Below are 21,576 nucleotides of genomic sequence, written 5' to 3' on the forward strand. Positions count from 1 at the left end.
TTAATCACAAGATGTAATTAAAACACAAGGCAGCAGCTGGATTAAGTGTAAATCACCCTCCTTAAATCATTTACCTGTGCGGATTCAAGTTCAACCCCGAAGCACTCAAGTTATACTTTCCACGGCAGTCAAGTTTTTTTTTCTCCCTACCTTTTTGTTTTACTGTAAGTCCTGGTTCAGCTTTCTCTTGCAGTTTAGCAACATTGTCTTCTGAAATCCTATCTGCCATGCTCTTTGTTTCCATGGTTCCTATAACAAAATGATTTATAGTCAAATGAAATCAAAGATACAATAAAAATTTAAAGTAAAAAGCTATGCTAAATACCTGTTACACTTACTAATTCTTTAAGGGCTATCCTAGTTTAATAAACCATCTTGAGTGTAAATAAATAACGTTCAAAGCTCACAAAGACTTTTTACATGACCACTGTTTGAACTCCGTATGTTACTGCAAACTAATGGCAGCTTCTTCAATTCAGAAATGATTTACAGATATTATTTGTTAGCCTGATATCTGGTGAAACAATACATTATTTACCTAATAAAGTCTAAGTAATTGCATTATGCATTCCAAGTAGTATACAAACAATACTGTGTATTTTAGCACTTTGGTTTGTTTCAAAGGCTTTAGCTTTAAATATATTTCATATTAAAGCCATTAAGAAATTTCAAGCAAGAAAAGCTGTTTTCTGGTAGCTGAACTCCACAACTTCCTGTTAATGCCATAAAAGAACCTAGTCCACAAATGCTGTTCAGTTTTGATGCTACCTAAAGCAGTTTTATTTTTGCATAAAAATGAAAGACCATTTCATCTACCAATTATCGTAAATTAATTCTCCCGGTACAATAGGACAATGTTGACAAAGGCAAAGTAACACACAGTGGAAGAAAGCTGAAATATTCACGTATATATCTGATTTCTAAATTATCTGCCCAGGGAGAAGAGACACTCAGGGTGAAGGGACACAAAGAAGAAACAATTCAACACCATTTGTACATCATTCCTGAAAATATACCTGTGCATTGAACACACGTGGTCAAGAAGAGTTAAACTATTCATACAGTTTGTCAAGATATGTACAGAATGGGAAGAATACTTAGCTTTAATCTTATCATTAAAAATATATGCATACACACACACACCCTTTCATTTGGAGTAATACGCTCAGTTCTCACACTCTTCAAAATGCAGCAGAAGCAGAACAAATTCTGAAATAGGCAAGATTACAGATACAGAAAGAGAACATTTAAAACAGAGGTACCCAAAGTGCTGCCCAGGAATGGTACACAGCACTTCCAAGTCTCCTTATCTGCAACAGTTAACTGTAACACAAAGGTAAAGAACAGATTCATTCACAGGGCCCCTCTCTATAACCAGGATATCTCAGATACCGTTTCTACCACCAGAACAAATCAACAAACAGTTCTGAGCACACAGGGAAAGATTTACCAGATAGAGCCCTGCCTAATGCTTGGGTTGAAACATCCAACACTGAGGACATACAGATCAATAGCAGAGGATCTACTCTTCCACCCACGCCATGGGAAGCATACACAAAGATACAGAGTCCACTGCAGTAGAAATAGAATTCTACTAGTTTAGGAGGAGATTAACACACAGCAGAGAAAGGTCAACCAGCACTTTAATTTACCTGTGCTGATTAAGGCCAGGATGAGTTGTCATTTATTAAAACTGAAACAAGCATGTAAACATTCATCACCGACCTATACAGCAGCGTCACAAGTTACCCGTAAGGTCTGGAGTTTAGCAGAAAAGCCAAACCAGCAGTGGAAAGTGAAGCACTTTACTCCATTTTTATATATAAACTATTTCAGTGTCTGAAAGGAAACCTATTCAGATCTCAATTAAGCACCACTGCAAGTTTAAAAAAAAATTATGTTCAATGTATGTGTCAACTTTTAAATTAGCAAAACCGGTCTCTATTGCATGATACAAGCTTTGCTGCAAGGCATGTTGCAACTATACAAGCAGTCTTTGCCTAAGTAGTAATAAATGTAACATTAACTATATTTAAAAAAAAAAAAAAAGAAAACCCAAAACATTTGCTCCAATACCATTAGGAATTTGTTCATAATAGAGATAAGCAAATGTTGGTCTAAATTAATTACTAGGATAGCAAATATACCTGGTTTTGCTTAACTAGTCCCCCATTCACCACTACAGTTTTATTTATTACAAGTTTAGTCATGACACTAGCACTTGTGTGTTCTCCTGTTTAATATTATTTATGTCCAGTTAATATTAGAAAATGAAGAAAGCTCTGTTCACCATCACCAGTAACTACAGAGACCAGTATGCAACAGGCAGCTCCAGAAGGTTCTAACTACCTTCTGGATGACTTACTCAAGTGTCTCTGTGCTTTACTCATCTATTGCAGCTCTGCTGTGTTAGAACAAAAAGAGGGCTCATGCCCCAAAGCATTTATCACTTACGTAAACTGAAATTTGAGTGTGCTGGCCTGCTGCACCATAAAAAGAGGAGTATTTTAAAATATTTGCCTTAAAGACAAAACACAGGATAAGTCATTAACCATATTTAATTTATCAGAAAAACTGGATCCTGATTTTAAAGAAGGGACAATCCTATAAAATTGGGTGTGTATGCTCACTGTACTTTAGTGCCAGTCCAGGCTATAAAGCAAATATTCAAATCTTGAGAAATAAAGAAAGTTATAGGATCAGCTAAGGATCACTAAGTAGTAAAATAAGACTGTCTTTAATTGAATCCAGATGGCATTTTCCAGCTGCAAAATTATTAAAACCTCACAGCACATACGTACATGAGATGTGACGTAAAATTTTCAATTTTCAAGTACCGTCTTGAATCAAGCTCCTAAGTCCAAACTGCCAGATCTTTTCGAAGGTATTTAAGGTGCCTAAACATATTTTTATTTTTTTTCCCCGATTCCTTTTGAAAACATGACTATTGATTGTTCTGAAAACACTACCCAAGCTCTGATGTAACTTCAGTATTTTGCCTCTGACACATGGAAACCTACTAAAACAGAAACGCAAAGAAAACATGGATGCTTGGGAAGACACACAGCAACACACAATCTCTTTACATAAATTAGTAATAGTGAAATTGGCAGATTAAGCATATGAAGATCTCCATGCTTCATTAGTCTAAACAGTACCACTCTTTAGCCAGGATTGGCTATTTTAACAGACATCAGTTCACAGGTGTTATTGTATCTTCCGAACTGAGATGTTGAACTGATTGATGTACAGTGGCTTCTTCATTAGAAATAAAGTATCAGCACCCAGACACAAAACCATAGAAAGAAAACTTGAATGACCGCAGATAGACAGGTCACTGAAATAAGAATAGGGGAGAAAAGGCACTTAAATACAGACAGAAATCGCACTTACACTGGTCATTATATGAGTTCTGGTTAGCAGCCTGTTTTATTCCTTACATAGGTGTTTCTCTAGATTCGTCCTCTTTGCTAGCAGAACCAAGTTTAGATTCCTTTCTTCCTGATGTGAAAGTATTAAGTACTTTGGATATTCTGACAAGAATCTAGTTTCCAATTAGTTTGCAAATACAATATTTAACACACTTACATACTGGTGACATAATCAATTGAAATGAAGCACCTTAAAATGTAAAATAATTTACTTATTTGCAAAGCCTGGCACAACTGTCTATTAAACTCTGTTAAGTCTCAAGACTAAAATCTTCACTTAAATCTTGTCCAAAGAGACAAAGAGAAATGACTAATGCAGATGCAAGGCAGATGCAGAGAGATATTTATTGATGACTGTACCATTTGTTAAATAGCTCCAGTCAACAAAGACGGAAGAGGTTGTCATCCAAAGGCTGATAAAATGGCCTGCAACCAATACAATTACAGTTTGAATCAATCCACTAATGTACAAGCATGGATACCACAGATCTATTCTCGCAAGTGACAGTCTTGACAGACTTAGCACTGACGCAAGGAGGAGATGACTACAGAGCCACCTCCTCATCTGCTGTCAAGACTAGCGCAGCCAGGATTCAGTCCAGAGTCCTGGCTCTGCACATCCATTAGAGGTGGTGGCTGCACTGCTACCAGGGGTGACCCCTGGCTGGCACAAAGAGATGGGACTTTTACACAGCTCTGCTCAGTTCCTTCCTTCAGAGATGCTCTGACCTTCTCTTCCACAGCACTCTCATCAGAAATGCAGCAGGGCTTGGTTCCTTACACCTGCTTGAGCTACTGCGGAAGATGACGTGGGATAGGATTCGGTACTGATGACACCCAGATCACCTTCCCTGTTCCAACTCAAACCACAAGGTCCTAGCCTGACACCAGTCCAGGTGCAATACTGTTGACCACAGCTGTAATGACAGACATTGAAGAAAGCATCTACAAACACATGCTGTTGTTTCAATACTCAGAGGAATCTTCTCTAATCATCAAATGGACTGCAAGCCAGAGGTTCTGCTTAACACCTTATCATCACCTGTTCTCCAGCTTACATCTGCAGTAATGTAAGTGTCTCAAGCTATTGAAATCACTCAGAAAGGTTTGTCTGGTCTTGAATTGACCCAACCATCTTTTCACTGAAGAAACCCCAGAAAGTGCAACAGAAACGTAAATGGTTTAGTGTACTGCTTATCGAACAAACATCCAGGGAAATTCCTTTTTGCACTGGCCAGAACTCAGTTAATCTCAGGGAATATACCTTTTTTGTTTCGTTGGTTGGGGTTTTTTTGACAAATATGATCTTTTCATTTATAAACCCAAAATTTCTAAAGACCAAAGGCTAAGATTTCGGATCCTTGAGAAACAACTGAAAAATTCAGAAAACAAGTGAAGTTTGGAGTCCCTAGCCAAATTTAGGAAGAGCACTCTTCCCAAACATTAGTAAGTGATAAAGTTACAAATTCAGCGTTCACGGCTGTATGATTTATCCTGACAGGAAAGCATATCTTGCCTCACAATTGTCTTTCATCTTATTAAAACAACCTTAAACAACATATCTTAAGTCTTACTAAAACAAAAACACTGTGCTGAATGTTGCCATGCTGTAAACATTTAACAAACCTTTACATGTGACTTTATTGAAAGGTAACATGCAATAATTTTATCAACTCAGACATACTGTCCACTAATGCTCACTGACAGAAAAAAAAGAAACCAAAGTTTTGCAAGGCATATTTGTGTAAACTTGCTAGATTATTAAGCAAAGAAAGAGTTCCTGTGAAGAAATATTTGTAGACAAACTAAAAAATGCCCATTCAGAGAGAACACAATAAATATCAAGAGCAGGCTTGAATTTATATCTGCAATTGGGCATGAGGAACGCAAGCAAACTGAACCACATATCACTTTCTATGTATCAAATCCATGCAGAAAAATTGCTTATTTGATTCATAAATGCAGACCAGGAGTATAAAACAAGCATAATAAACACAGATATTTAAGTATTTATGCTATTCCTATTCAATAACCCTCCAGTACATTTAATAGAAATAATATCCTCCCTCTAGTTACCTTCTCCTCCGGGTCTGGCACGTTGCCTTGATCCTTTTGTTGAAGGCTGCCTTGATATCCCTGCAGGACTTTCAGTCTTTAAAAAAAAAAAAAAAAGCCCACAAATTTATATAATTTCATATAAAAAAATATATACTTAGATATAAATTTACTTACATATGTTGCTTTTTTATCTATATGCGTTATACATAAAAAATACTCACTTACAAAACTGACTCACATGTATAAGATTATGTCAAGTCTGTTTTCCTCAAAGCCTGCAGGTATTCTTCCTGGATACATGCTAGCTATTTTCTTTTAAATGAACATATATGATTAGATTTCATTATTGTAAAGACAACTTCCAAATGTACACTAAGAGTATCCGAGGCAGAGGAATCTTGTGGAACCTGTAGAGCATCTATGATGCCACTACTGGTCTTGTAGCTAATCTTTAGCTATCAGTGAGCTACCAAAAGGAATAAGATGATTACTTACATTCCCCTGCATGTTTCATCTATATCAGATACACAGTTTTCTCTTTAACCTTCTGGTAGGTCTTTTAAATTTAATTCCCAAATAGAAGCAAAGACTAAAAAACTGCCACTAGACTTGCATAGTCCTTTATTCAAATGGCAACTTCCCTGGATGAAGACCCTGAACAAACTAAGAAACGGGTCCTGCCAGAAAGTCCAGCAAACAAGCAATGGATGATCTGAAGGTGCAACTGGTACAGAAAGGGTGAGAGGAGTTCAAAAGTGGAAAAGATCAAACTGGAAGAAAATTCAGGACACTTCTGAGGACTCTGTCCTTAGCCCGAAAGTGATTCAGAGAGGCCAGGAAATGAAAGCAGGAACACATACATGAGAATTACTTTGTTTTCTCCGGATATAGCTTGCACTGCCTGAAGTCAAGAACACCTGACTGACAATACTTTCTTCAAAGGCACTATGTTCCACGTTTCAATGGTCATATATCCTTGGAAAGGAGCAAGTTAAATCCACAGGTCCACTTGGCTGGAGGTTGGGAAAAAGGCATGCATAAGCAGCAGCCTCTACTGAGATGAGATCACCATTGGTCTCAGGAGACAAGGCTACCTGGACTCTGAGGTCCCCTTGGCGCGAAGGGATAACTGAGCCTACACATAGTAGCACTAGAGAGGCTGAAGGCAGCTACAGCACTTGCCTCTACAGAAAGGCTCGAAACAACATGCTGGCAAGAGCAGGCATGTCCAGGAGAGCTGCCACCACTATGGGCAGGGTATACTACAGATTTACTACTCTTTCTACCTGAAGCACACCTGGGACCCAAATGCCTCCAGAGAAGGTGCAAGGTGTAAATGAGGACTCCTGCCAGCCCAACAAAACTCCTGAGTATGGTTGGGAAGGAGGCACTCCATCCCCTTACACCAATCTTAGCTAGCAGAAAGGGCAGACTTGGTAGTGGTGGACATGGTAGTGTTAGGTTAACGTTTGGACTCAATGATCTTAAGGGTCTTTTACAACCTAAATGATTCTATGACTTCTGCTTACATCTAGACCAGAGAATAGAGCCAGCAATGGGACCTGGCCCACCATGCACACATGCAGGGCTTCCCAATTCTTGCAGGACTGTACACACTAATAAACCAGTAGTTTCCAACAAGCCAAACATGCTTCTAATAATTTTCCTGTCCTTTCATCTAACTCCCTGATTTTATTAGCAACTGATGAAGTACAACTGATTTATAAAATACTGGTTTAATGTTTCTATGCTTTCTATCTCTGTAATACATCTCTGCATCTCGTTCAAAATCCTGAAATATGTTTAGCACCTCACAGGATTTCCTCCTTATCTGCTTTTTTCAAGTTTGCGTGAATTAACAGTCCATCCAGTTTGCATCCAAGATTTACTGCCAACCCTGCTGATAATGACCATATTGATAACATTAATGAGAACTGCAAATTTTTCCATTTCTATGCCAATGTTAACATTATATGTTCCAATAACCTGTAAGAGAAAATTGTCAAATTACACAATGTAAATCATTCACTTACCATGATATCTTGCATATAGGACAATGGACCATACATGTCGTAATGAAAAAATAACATTACAAGATGTTTAAAAATATAGGATACTGGTAAGTCTTTTTACTCCAACTACTTTAGGTGACCATGCAAGAGAAATTTCTCATTCCTACAAGCTTACAACAATGTACCCACTGGCCCTGGAGACACTGCTACATCAAGGAGGGGAATGAAAATGACATGTCAGGAACAGGGTGATAAGTTTGCTTTGAAGGCAAATGTTGATTTTTTATTTTTTTTTTTTTTATATGCTGTAATGCACCACCAGCTCAACAGACATTCTTGACAAAGGGAAAATGCTTATTAACAACAGACAATCACAGTATGCAACTGTGATAAACTGAAACACTGAACTATTTGGAGGTGCTCTATAAGGAAAGCAAGCAGGCTATGCAAAAACCAGCTTCAACAGTTAGTTTAGGTCCCTTAGAAACTACTTCTCCTTCACTTCCATGATTGTAATCCAACATGCATGTTCAGAATTTCAGGTATTTGATCAGCCAAAAGAAAGCCCTACATCCTACACTTCATAAAAATCTAGCCAAATGGACAGTACACTTCCCTGCTCTGACATAAACTAGTCTTCACTTGCACTATCTTCACTGGATTATTACTATTATTATTTGACCCACAACCAGAGCTACCAATATTTTTCTTTCACTCTTTAGAAAATGCTGGCATGTTATAAAGAAAAATAGAAAGAAGTCCAAAATGCATAGCTAATATTGAAGTGATTAATCTTAATCTTAGTTCATCTTAATTACTATCACCTTTCACAATCACAACGCTATTCAAGGAGCAAAAGTAAAGCTCGCATACCATCAGAGTCTGGCTCTACGGGCCCACAGGCGACATCTGGTACACTCAAACTTCAGCAGCTCTTTGGGTGATGTAATTATTAGCACAGATGGGGAAGAAGTTGAGAATAGGTGCCGAGGTTTCTGGAGGAGTGGATTCAGTCATTTATTTATGTCAGGTAGTGACTACAAACACCACTTAACATCTTTGTTGAGCCACATGTGCACACTGGCAACAGGTGCAAAGTAAAAGCTAAAATTTAATCACTATGGTAGCACACAAAAACATAAATCCCACAATATTTAGGATTTGAGTCTTTCCAAAGGGAGATAAAATAGGTCATTCTTCTTCTTACAAATGCAGAGGCTCCAAGACTTTGCAAAGCAGTTCCTGGAGCCATTAAAAAGAAATTTTACACTTCATCTCACACCATCCTGGAAAAAACATATTAAGTGGAAGCCTAGATGGATGCATGCACACTTCCCAGTTTTGAGGAAATTACACTTCTATTTGGAGACAATACAGCTGCCTGCTGTAAAGTGTCCAATCTGCTGCTTTGTCCTCATTCTTAACCTTAAATAGGTTGACTTTCACTTTAAGACATAAGAAAACAATGATTTGTAGTATTTCAGCAGGTCAAGAAGATGTCATGAAGAGTTTCTATCAGTGACTTTTATACTGCTCTCATAATGAATTCTGTACATGCTTACATACATCTCCTCTAGCCACGGCCACTCCATGCCTCAACAGTCAAAGGCAGAAAAAATACACCCACCCAACTAAGGGAGGGGGACAACTCATTATATAAATTGGCCACTGGTATTTTCCCCCTCTAATTCATCAGATCCACTGATAGTTCACTAATAATAAACAAGAATCAAGTCTGTGAATAGGAATCTATTTCAATTAACCCTCCACAGTGCATTTCTTCTAATTAGATCCACAATGCCACCAGGTATATTTGCATGTATACTGTAAATACTCTGTGTGTGTATAAGCATATATGAATCAAACTACATATATATGTATATATATATGGTTTATATAAATGCAACTACATATATAAATACATTTTTTTTTATTTTGTGCAACAGACTATTCCTCAACAAATAAACACAGCTCATTTCTAATGCTTTTACTGAAAACTATGTATCCCTCAAAGACTTTCTTTGCTCCTTCCCTCAAACTATCTCTATTTCCACTATTTATTCCTAAAACAGCTATCATTGTTAACAGGCAGAATTTATTAGTGTGCAGGAGCAACAAAGAAAGATCTCTACTTGCCAAGGTCAATTTGACTGCTGGGGTGATAAAACTTATTAGGAAAATATCGATCAATTATCTTTTCCTAAAATGATGGCTTGCAAGATGGTGTTCTATTCATGTTAGCTTCTGCTAATTAAAACCTTTCAAACGCAAATAGAACTATTAGAAAAATCCTACTTTTTAAAATACAAGTTTTAATGATGAATTTCTATTAAATGAGTCAGTTATGAATAACTGACCCCAAAAGAGTGGGTCATTCACAGCACCGAACAAAAATATTTGAGCCACGTCCAGCAGATTTCCATGGAACAGTTCGCTCTGCTCCTCCTAGGGCAGTCATGCCTTTTTTTCATTCAGCAGTTGTTTCATTATATAGTTGAGATGAGTTCCAACACAAATCAAAGTTCATTAGATATGACTTAGAGGCTGATTCAAGCGACCAGTTCCAGAGCAATACAGTTTGTAGGGCAAAAATAAAAGTCATTATAGAGTAGCCAAAAGTGACAGGATATTACAAAAAGTTTTAGCCAAGAGTTTCAGCAGCCATCTGTAGAATGGAAGAGACTTTTCCCAACATGTTTGGCCTTACGGGTAAATAACATACCTGTCCTGCAGCCACTTTTGTATAAACAGCACCATACGCTCAGAAGCTCTATGACCTGAATAACCTCTTGTCAAAAAACAAAGTTATCTTTGTTATTTAGAAGGTCAATCAGCCATGCTACGAAGCATCCATTTTAAACAAGACTTTTACCTGAGACGGACTGAGAGCTAACAGAATACAACTCAACTCGCTCTGATCACAGTGTGGTATGCAACAGCTAGCCTTGAAGCAGCAAGTAGTCTTCCTCTGATTACCACGTTAGCCATATGTTTCTTCTTAATTCCTACTTATACTTGCTTTCTTTTAGTTCCAGAAAACTACAGATACCCATATGATGACTATTACACACTGGGTAACATATAGGAGTTTCTTTAGTACCAGAAAAATAAATTTAAAAAAAAAAAAGTCAACCTGTCAAAATTTAAGCAGCATTTTAAAACTGGCCTCCAATAAGTAGCAGTAAGAAAAATTAAGACTTATATGAATACAGGTAGAATTTATTTAGACTCCTAATCTCATAGGAACAAAGCTAGGAACTAAATTTTACGTAACAGCTTCTCTGTACATGCAGAACATGGGGGAAAAAAAAAAAAACAAACCCACAAACCAAAAATCTAAATGAGCTTGTTCTCTAAAGTAAATGCAGCATAGAAACCCATCAGCCTGAATATTCCAGACATGTCAAACAAAATAAAAGTTCCCATTACCCCAATGCTTTTCCCACCACTGTTTTCATGTCCTTATGCTGCCAAGCAGTGTGTCTGAAGAAAGGTGCTAATTCAAATACAGAAGAAACAAGATGACAAATAGGTCATTACAATTTGAAGCCACGTAAGACTAGGTTTGGGAAGAAAAGGAAGCTGTGGCTAGGAGCATGAGGATAAAGAGAGCGGGACTAGGAGCCCGGGTAAGTGAGCAGGACAAGAACAAACCAGAAGTAAGAAAAGGTTAACCCTCAGGGCAGGAAGGTGACATGTTAGGTACTGGCATATCAGCCACAGCTTGAGAGGGGCCACTTCAAACTGTTTCACTTGTCCTGTATTTACAAAAAGCTAAATACAGTTGCTTAAGATTTATTAATTTTGCAGCACAGACTACAAAATATGATTCAATACTCTTCACATGCATAAAGACGTAAATTGTGTCCCTTCTTTTGAATGCACTTGTTTCACTGCCACGTGACTTAGATGGAGTTACAGTAGATTAAATCAGGGTAAATCCCTGGAAATAAAGGCATTACTGTGCTGTGAAACTACTGTGAGGACAAGAAGATCAACCCCAGTCCATTAGATGCACTTTCCAATTCTTTCATGTTGGAATTTCTTCCAAATCCCTTTGTGCAGCTCTCCAGCTCTAAAAATTCATTGGGAACATTTTCATTTCATTTCTCTCTTCCACAGTCTTAAGAAGATGACCATGTGTCGTGCACTGGTCTAAAGTGTATGTTTTCATCACCTAAAAACTAAGCACTGTCTACTGTTACGCAAGCAAGTAGATGAAAAGCATGTCATTCAGATTTAAAGTAATAAGTCCACATGCCTTGGAATCCCTCCCAAAAGCACTTAAGACAGGAAATGAAACTTTACTGCCCTAGTGTACTATTGTGGTGCCCAAGAGCACTACGATAGTTTGGGATGAGGCTCAGAATTTCCATTAGAGACCCAATTTGCAGGAAGTTTAGCTTGGCTATGAACATTTGCTTCAGGCTAAAAACTATTTTATAAGTTCTCCCTTCAAGTGCCAATAATTTAAAAAGTTTGGTTGGATTTCAATCTAAGAATAGCTATAAATTTGTCATCTTGTGTAGAAGACACGATGATGTCAGTGGCCCACAGATTCTGAACAGAGACTCCTGTTAGACTTGGGATCCTGGCCTATTTTTTCCTAGTCTGAGCAGCTTTAGGTTAATCTATTGAAGTCTCACTCTTTAAACATTTATCCATGCGGCTTCATAATTCCCCAGACTGCCTCAGGTCATCAGGAAGCAGCAGACACAGACACAATGGTATCACAAGCAACAGCTACTGTTCAGAGGCAATCAGCAAGTTGCTATTCTGCTCTACCATAATCCGGCTGCAAAACACAGGCCCACACACCACATTGGATTAATTTTCTTTCCAAAACAGTAACTTGTATTAGAGTACCCCCCAAAAAAATAACAGCTTGCAAGGAAAAATTCAGAGGACTAGAAAACTTTGACCAAATAAATATTTTTCCTGAAGTATCCAACATATCAATACACAGAAATAAAATCTAGAAAAAGAAATAAACTGAGTAGACCTTCTTTTGTCCAAGTTCAGAGAAATAAATAAAAAAAAAAACAACATAAAACCACCCAAAACCCAAACAACCAGACAAGCATCTATTTTACAGCCCTAAAACTTGTCATCTACCTGTCTTTCAAACGTACATTCCTTTCATTCAGACTCCCAAATCATTCTGAAATGCAACACTTTCAATGTTCAGGTTCCCAGATCATCTATGCTACTAACCTCATTATCTGGCTGGTACTTGCTGTCTTTAGTTGGCTTCTGCATTTTTCTAAGTGTGGATTCCTCAGAATCTGCAGACTGAAAAGAAATTAATTGCTTTAGATTCAGTGTGCTGAGAAACGAGCTACCTACCTGAATGATGTGAAAGGCGAAATTAGCATAGAGTAGAACTGAGCACACTGCAATGGTATTCTTATCCATCTACCTGCCCTCTTTACCTTGCCTCCACCATGTAGGAGGCTAACAAAGCAAAATCAACAGTTAAACTGTAATACCAGGAAGGCAACAATCCTTAAGGCCAGAAGACAGGTACTGACAGAAGTGCCTTCTCACACCTAACACAATTAAACTACCCCTTAGCAGAAGCACCTTTAATGCCCATTAATCCCAAATTTCTACCACGAACCAGCACGCAACAGAAAACAAGAATAGGAAATATTTAGAGGGGGAAGAGAGAAGATTAAAAGAACAGCAAAATGAAAGACAATGAAGAGATGGTTCTTAAGGAGGTTTAGGCCTTTAGTCTGAGAAGGCCTGAAGTATGGGGAAACAGCAGATGTGTTCATTCTCAAAGATGCAACATGATGTGCAGAGTCCACTGCAAATAGAGCACCATTTCAAGAGGGAAACTATTTGATCTACATGGGCTTCCCAATAGTTCTTTCAGGGAGAAAGATCATGCAGAGATCAGAAAAGAAACTGCTTATTGGATGCTCAGGAAGCACAGTCCGATAAGTCTTATGGCTCAAGTCAAAATATACCATGACAGAGACACGAATTTACACACACGGCCTCATTCACACTCCTACCAGATCAAATTCACACCGACACTTTCACTTCAAGAGAGTAATTGCTGTTAAAGAAAGTACTTAATTGTTAAATGAGCAGAGAATACAAACATGCAAGGTCATTATAACAAATGTTCACTCCCTACCACAACACGCCAAAAGTTACTGCTCTCTGAAGTAACATTTCAATTACCTTTTTCTCTGCTTTATCCTTTCCATGTTCTCTTAAATGCTCCCCATCTTTTTCTCTGTCCCTTTGTCTATCCCTTTCCCGATCTTTTCCTCTATCTCTGTCTTTCTCTCGTTCTCTGTCCCTAGCCTTATCTTTGTCTCTTCCTTTCAGTCTGTCCTTTTCTCTTCCTCCTTCATTTTTTTTCTCTCTTTCCTGTCCTTTATCACGCTCGAGATCATCTTCTCGTTCTATGTCTCTTTTTCCCTTGTTTTTTTCTGTTTCTTTTCCTTGTGTGGTTGTTCTGCTTTTGCTTCTTTCCCTTTCTTGTTTTTCTCCTTCCTTAAAGGTGTCTCTTTCAGGGTCTTTGTGCCTGTCTTCATTATCCTTCTGTTTATCACTTTCCTTTTCTCTTTCTTCGGTCTCTTTCAAATCTCTTTTGGGTTTTCTGTCTCTGCTTGAGCTTCTGTCTTTAATTTCAGTCTCTCCTCTACCCTAAAAACAATGTAAAAACTAAAAATTAATTCCAATACATGGCAACTCTATTACACAGTTACTTTCCACAGACAAAAATGCAAGCTAAAAAAAACCCCAAACCATAAAAAGCAGTAGTCCCTGTGCCCCACAAAAGTTGCAAATGCCCACCTCTTTATCTCTATGGCTTTTTTGTTCTTCTGTTTTGGATTCTCTTTCTTTATCTTGAGATTTAGAGGATGGAGGCTTCCCTTTAGCATCAGCTCTTTCCCCAGCTAAGATTCTTTTTACAGCAACATCACTGGACAGCTGCAAGGAATACAAAAACATCACTGAAATGAATAAATAATTTTATTAAATACCTTCTTTCTTTCTAACTCTGTAATCAACACGACTTGGGTTTTTTACAGGGAGGGGATTGGTTGGGGTTTTTTTAATAAAGCTTTTCTGCTTTAATAAAGTATTTCTGCTCTTTTGGAAACTTTCAGAGAAGTAATAATGTGCTTTTATGTCAAACACCTCCTTGTAATTCTTGTAATAATTTGATTATATGTGCCAGAGCTACATAAATATGTGGTGCTTTTTATGTGTTATAGCACAATAGCAATTCTCATTGCAACAACTTAAATATTTTTTCAAAATGATAAGGTAAATTACTGTCAAATCCTTATACCATGAGTGCTAGATTGGTTAAACACTCTTAAAACCACATTATGTTGTATTTGCATCCACTCTTAGGCCACTCCACTTTCAGCTAATACTTGCTCAATCAGCAAAGAAAAGAAAACTACCTTAAGAATGAGTTTCAATAAGGTGTAGTTACGCTGTTCAAAAAGCTTCTGCATCTAGTTCATTTGTTAAGACAACAAGCAATTATTAATTAGATCACTTAGACAGCAAGTTAATGACATATTTTCATGTCCAAGTGGCAAAGAGTTTGACTATATTAACAAAAAAAAAAAAGAAAAAATCATCACATTGCTACGGCATTCTTCCTGAAACAGGAGCAGCTTTTAGATCACTAACACTGATATTGCCCTCGGGGTTGAATTCTGATTCTCTCCTGGTTTGTAAATGCAAAACTATGAATTTTTGTGGGTTTTCACATTTGGACACAAACTTCTGCACATTAGCAACATTTACCTGAACTACCTAAGCCCAGGCAGTGCGCTCAGCTTAGCACTAAAAGTATCAAGCTAAGGACTGAAGGAAATCTTTTCCACAATGCACATTAAGCACAACAAAAGCCAAAGGGCTAATTATCTTAGCTCAAATGGGTAGACTGTATCTTCTGTATAGTAAATATCATCACAGCATTCTACAGAACTGTTCCATCAAGCACATTTTCTAACGCATCCAGTCTCTGTGCATATGTTTGTCAGCTTCCCCCTTCCTGATCTCAAGCAATTCATATGGCAGAAGCTCACAGCACTCAGCTAATTAAAACAAAATAACATAAATTTAAATGAGCAGATGATCAGACAAAGATAATCCAAACTAAACTTCCAGACAGCCTTATACACACTGTATTTCAAAGTTAAATATACATGATTTCTTCAGTGATTAATTCAAGGGTTTTAGATAATACCTTTGCATTTCAAAAATCTCTGTAACACTTATAAGCAAAGATTCCCCATTACTTTTCATGCAACAATTACTTTAAGAACTGCCCCTGCAGTTATTAACAGGTTAACAAATTTCTCCTTTGCCTCATTTTCAAATTCAAAAGAAGTTAAAAAAAACCACCAAAAACACCAAAAAAAGAAGGACATTGGAAAAATTACTTTCATTACAGAATTAAAGATTTGACTGAAATTTTAGAGGAGATAAAGGTGGCAGTATCTGGTCATATAATTAATGTGCCTGAATGCAACATTTTTAAAACTTCTGAAGCTTCATATTCTTCTTCAGACGTAATAAATGTTACTAAATGACCAATGAATAAGGTGAAAAATAAAAACCAGTATACATTAAAAGCACTAAAATATCCAGAATGTATTTGCATGGGGACCTGACTCAAACTCTGCCAAGGATCATATACTATCTCGTTGTTGTTGTTGTTATTATTAGTGGTGACGCAACATTTATCTCGTGTAATTAAAAACAGCAGATGACTGTCAATAAAGTCTGTTGCAAATACGCTCTGATAATATATCACCATGTATATAAAATATGTATGTGATGTCATACCTTATTTAAGCAACACTTCCCAATTGCTTGAAGAAATTCATTGGTTTTTTCAGGTTCATGTCCAGCCACAACACGCGCTGGTTTTACTGACAGTGGCTCTCCTGTTACCATTACAACAGCATCAATGGCCTTTTGAAGGAAGCTGATTTTGGCATCTTTATCCTGGTAAAATAGCAATTAAGAAATAATATTGAGACTCCAAAATAATTCCACACACCACCTAAAGACTAGAAAAACTCTGATGGGAGGAATAGTTGCAGAAGGCATCTGTACAAGAGCAGTACATCGTTTGTAAGGTTAGGAAAGAGGGCCCCCCCTTATTTATAGTTAGTTATTTATTTCTGATTAAGAAATTACAGCTTTGATAATGGACGAACATTGAACTGGAATGACCGAAGTGAAAGTGTAACTTTGCCTTTGTAATATGTTTATCATCTAGCTCCAGTGCATCTTCAGACTGCTGCAAGACCCTTGGCACTCTATTTTCAAGCATTACATGTTAAAGAAGATAAAGTTTTGTTTAAGAAACGATTGCAAGTATTACCAAAAGAATCACTAAAGAGTTATAACAGTACTGTTACAGCAGATATTGCTCAGGACAGTTCTTGCCCTGAATACTTTTCAGCACAGCACGTCACAAAGTTATGGGACTTACAGAAGTCTAAACTGTGGGACTTACACACTTGTACACATACTTTACAAACCAGACGTAACAGTAAGTAAAGAAAACATAAGAAAGATGTGATACAGGCACATATTTTTATCTCCACAATTACCAGATGTGTTTTAGTTTTATAATTATACTTTACAAACAACTTTGCCCAAGTGCCCTTCAGTAGAGATGATGGCTTTTGGAGATTATGCAAATTCATAAGAAAAAAATAAAGACAAAATAAACCAACCCCCACCAAGTAAAATTTTGTTGGAGGGTTCCTGGCCCAGAGAATGAAGTCATGGTATGAAGTCTCTGCAGCTGCAGAATACTTGGGGGGTGGGGGGAAACCAACAAGGTTTTATTAATAAAACATAATAAAATTCAAGGAATATTTTCTAGGCCCAGCACATAAGTCTACTCACTCATCCTCTACAGTCATGAGTGGAGATAAGAAAGTATTTTACTAGCCTGTTAAAAAGTGAACCGGTGTGAGAAGGATTCTGTATGTGTGTTTTTTTAATAGGCATAGGTTCAAACAAATATAAACTACAGCATTGAAACTGATAACCAAAAAGTGGACCACTGCCATTTCAGTTAATTCAGAAAAGGAGCAGTTGTAATTATCGAGTAAAACACACAATTTTGCACTGCACTTACTGTCTGGGTATCTCAGGTGCACAGATCCAGAATGACCTGGATCTAATTTGACAGATGTACCGATACAGAGGAAAGCCACGGAAGCCAGTATTTCCTCAGCTGAGCAAGGCCTACACTCTTTACAGGCCACCTGGTAGTACCATCTCTTCCTGCGGCACTGGGGCTTAACAGAGCTGTTCATGTGTGATCTCAAGTCCCAGAGCCACTCTCCATAAACAAGAACTGCGTTCTGCTGCAAGCTTGTAAATGAGAGTTAAACACGTAGGAAGACAGTCTCCAGAGTCAGGGTACTTCCCATCTTTGACTCTTCTGAAACAACTAAAACAAACAACTGCCACATAGCTGGGATTTTCAGATTGTCTCCATTAACATCAAGAACGCTTCACCCTCACCAGTGCTTCCTGCATTCACAAATAAAAAAGGAAAGGAAGGAAACACTGCAACTATTAAAATAGTTGTCCATCCTTCCAAGGACATATGCAATCTATTAATCTATGGAAGGAGATAGGACACTATTCCAAACCAAACAAGTTTTCAAATAAAGATCCAAAATTTTCTCATACATCCTCATCAGTTTCAGCAGTTACATTATCAGTGTGTTCTGTCCATATACGAAATCCTCATGAACCCAGTGAGAAATCTAGGGGTCCTACCTGCATCAGTAAATAAAACTTCTATCAAAATAGAATCAAATATCTGAAACCGTACTGAGAGCTTAAGAAAATATTTTTTATTGGGTAGGTTTCAAACAAAGGTATCTCCACTATTCCAAGTGGTAAGACTTTATATATGTATTTATAAAAATAAAGACTTTTCTGTGTGTGTGTATATATATACACATATTAAGCCGATATGGAAGATTAAAAGAGCAAGCCTGATATCTAATCTCCATTTATAAGAGAACAACTTTTTACTAGACCTAACAAGACAAACTTTTCTGATACACACGCACACAGCAATACCATCCAATGTACCTGTCCTTGCACTTTTTATTTCCCTTACATCTCTCTTCCATCCCCGAAACAAACTAACAACTCAGTGAGGTTAACGTTCATGCTCTGCAGGCCCAATTTAGCTCATGGGATGCTTCCAGCCTGCCTCCCACCTCTTTCTACACAAAAGGAGGGGACCAGCTATCCATGCAGCATGTGTTATCCCAGCTGTGGACACATAAAAGGTAGTACAGAAGAAACAGTGGGTACTTTAGGATCCCACTGCTATATCCAGGTGGGAGAGGTGAGTTGAAACTAGAAACAAAGACAGTTGCTGCGTGTACATGTGCATGACGCTTCACAGCATGTAAGGGGATGTCTAGACGAGGAGCCAGCCCCAGCCTCCACAGAGGCTGGACCACGAGCTTTGGGCTTTCTTAAGTTCAGCCTATGCACCTCATCATCTGCAACAGCACAGCACAACTAGCTTGCAAAGACCACCCGTCAATTTTTCCCAGCCCACAGCAAGCAGACTGTGAACTACAGCACTGGGACTATTTCACAGTGGGTACAAACCTTTTCTTTTTTCTGAAAGCATCCTGCCCATTCCAAGTCTGGGAGTGTATCCATTCTCAGATCATCACACCAGATGAGTATCATTCCCTAGTGTTACATAAACGAGATCACCCTTGCATACAGCTATTCACAACATGGACACTGGCTGCTCCTCTCAGCCTCTAGCTCTCTGTGAGTAGTTTTGGTCTCTGCATAAAGATTACTCTCCTGATTTTCTACAACTCCAACAGAAATCACAATAAGGAAGCATTCTGGGAGAGCCAAGTCTTTCTCCTGACCAGTGTTTTGAAAAGAAAAGCACAAGCAAGCGACATTTCCCCTCATACCACAGCATTTTGATCTCCTCTGCCTGAACTCTTGAAAACCATGATCTCATGGACTGTGAAAGAAATTCTCAAAGAGGTATTCAAGATTGGTGTAACTTCACAGATATCACAATATGTCAATACAAATACATACTCAGGAGTTGCTAGGAAATCTTTTTTTTGGGCGACAAATTAAACGCACCATGCTCCCTAAAGAAGAGGCAGCATGTGCTAAGTTGCTCTTCATCACAGAACCTATTGACAAGTTCAACAGGGAAAGTACCAACATAAACAATCAATCCACTGTATAACTAATTTAGTTTCGAGTTATCCCAACAGTAACAGTCACAGAAATAAACATACATATCAGACAGATAATTAGCTGCAAGAAGTGCATACAACATCCATGTAACTGGCTGTATGGATGACAAGCCAGGCTCACAGACCTCATACTTTCAGTTGCTATGTTAAACAATCACCAACAGATGTAGCTGTCTAACTAGCAACATACAAACACTGTGTTATTTGCCACGACTAAGAGATGAAAATTTCCAACCAAGTTAGTAATTGGACGAGTGAGCATCCCTGGCTCAGCAAAGAGGCAGACAGTAGAAGAGCAGCAGAGACTGAAGTCACCCTTGTCCTTAAGAAAAACATTTTTCAGTAATAACATTAGACTCGTCTTTCAGTAATTAGCCATTTGTCCACAGTAATAAAGCTACTGTGGAATGCACATACTAGATGAATGCCTCGGTAAGTCCTGGGATAGTAAGCAAGAACATTTAGTGTATATATGTATACAGTATATATATATATCTCTGTATACATACATGTGTATACACACACCATATAAAGCAATAAATATAAAAATATACATTCCATTGAGAGACCACAAGACTCTTTAAAAAGCTGTGTGTGGATTTCCAGTGTTTGTGATTTATTATCAATGCCCTACGACTACTTCAAGGCAACCCTGCTACATCATGATTTTTTTAATCTGTAATGCAACAGTATTTTGGAAACCTAGATCTGGTCATAGATTAACGCTCACTGTTTTGAGATCTGTACAGAAATAGTTCTCTACACACAACAGCTTATTTGTGTCACATCCACAAATGCAATCTATAGGTGTTCACCCCATGCATTGCATAATATAACCAACAGTCAATAGCTTTTACCATTTCTCCACAAAACTAAAGACAGGTACTTGGCATTGAACACAGAAATTACCAAAGTACCCTGTGGCAAGTTTCAAAGAATACTATTACTAAAGTTAAATAAATAAGGAAGTTTCATACCCACCTTAACATTATCTGATTTCAATTCAAAATCCGTGTAAAGTCCTTTCATAAAACCCGTCACTCTAATTACCTTCAAAACAGAAGACAAGGAGTAAGTTAAGAACACTTGAAGGCCTCTGTTCAATAAAGCGTGTGTGGCAATAGGAAAAGTATTGCCTTATTTGCTTTCAGAGATGATGCCTCGTTTAGAACTACTTCTAGATCAGATGTGGAAGTCTGCTGGGTCTCTGAACACACTCTGGAACAATGAGACCTAATCCTTACTTACAGCTCAGGCCTCCCTTCCTATTTAATTCCATCTTTAAGCTTAATAGTTGATGAATCCAGGAGAGTCACAGCGTAAACACCAGCATATGCATTCTAAATGTAGCTCTGCATTACTCCCTTATTGACTCCTTTACATGGGACTATATATAAAAGCAGCAGCTCAGTGAATATAAAAATTAAGACTGGTTTGTTTGTTTTGTTTTTTTTTTCTTTAAATAGAGGGTGGAAAAACAACCTACTAGCAGGTTTCACGAAAGATCAAATGCACGGAAGACCGAGGAAAAGAGTCAGACCCCTCGTCTGGTCTTAACCACCACCAGCCACCGTAAAAACTCTGAGATTTGCCCACTACCCTAAACCCTCTGAGATTTACTTGCTGCTCGGAGCGTAACGCCCGCAGCAGTGACCTGCGCGCGTCACCCAGCCCTTCGCAGGCCCCGGGCTCCCGGAAAGGTGACGGGGTCCCTCCTCCCGGGCGAGAGAGCGCTCAGGACCCCAGGTGTCTCCCCCGGCAGAGCCCGCCCCCCCCGCCCGGGCGACCCCCTCT

At 38.1% G+C, this 21,576-nt stretch overlaps 1 protein-coding gene across 1 annotated transcript in view; it reads right to left on the reverse strand.

Annotated features, from left to right (window-relative positions):
• The window catches only part of TRAF3IP1 (TNF receptor-associated factor 3 interacting protein 1), a 49,173-nt gene that overhangs the window by 21,705 nt on the left and 5,892 nt on the right, over nucleotides 1-21,576 (reverse strand). The window contains exons 3-9 of the mRNA XM_009885818.1: nucleotides 20,764-20,832; nucleotides 16,337-16,498; nucleotides 14,318-14,455; nucleotides 13,697-14,167; nucleotides 12,716-12,793; nucleotides 5,508-5,583; nucleotides 151-249 (exon numbers count right to left, since the gene is read on the reverse strand). Of these exons, the coding sequence (XP_009884120.1) occupies nucleotides 151-249; nucleotides 5,508-5,583; nucleotides 12,716-12,793; nucleotides 13,697-14,167; nucleotides 14,318-14,455; nucleotides 16,337-16,498; nucleotides 20,764-20,832 (1,093 nt within the window). The remainder of the gene's footprint in view (nucleotides 1-150; nucleotides 250-5,507; nucleotides 5,584-12,715; nucleotides 12,794-13,696; nucleotides 14,168-14,317; nucleotides 14,456-16,336; nucleotides 16,499-20,763; nucleotides 20,833-21,576) is intronic.

The sequence above is a fragment of the Charadrius vociferus genome, unplaced genomic scaffold (assembly GCF_000708025.1).
Source record: "Charadrius vociferus isolate BGI_N301 unplaced genomic scaffold, ASM70802v2 scaffold245, whole genome shotgun sequence".
In the NCBI taxonomy this organism is placed as follows: Eukaryota; Metazoa; Chordata; class Aves; order Charadriiformes; family Charadriidae; genus Charadrius; species Charadrius vociferus.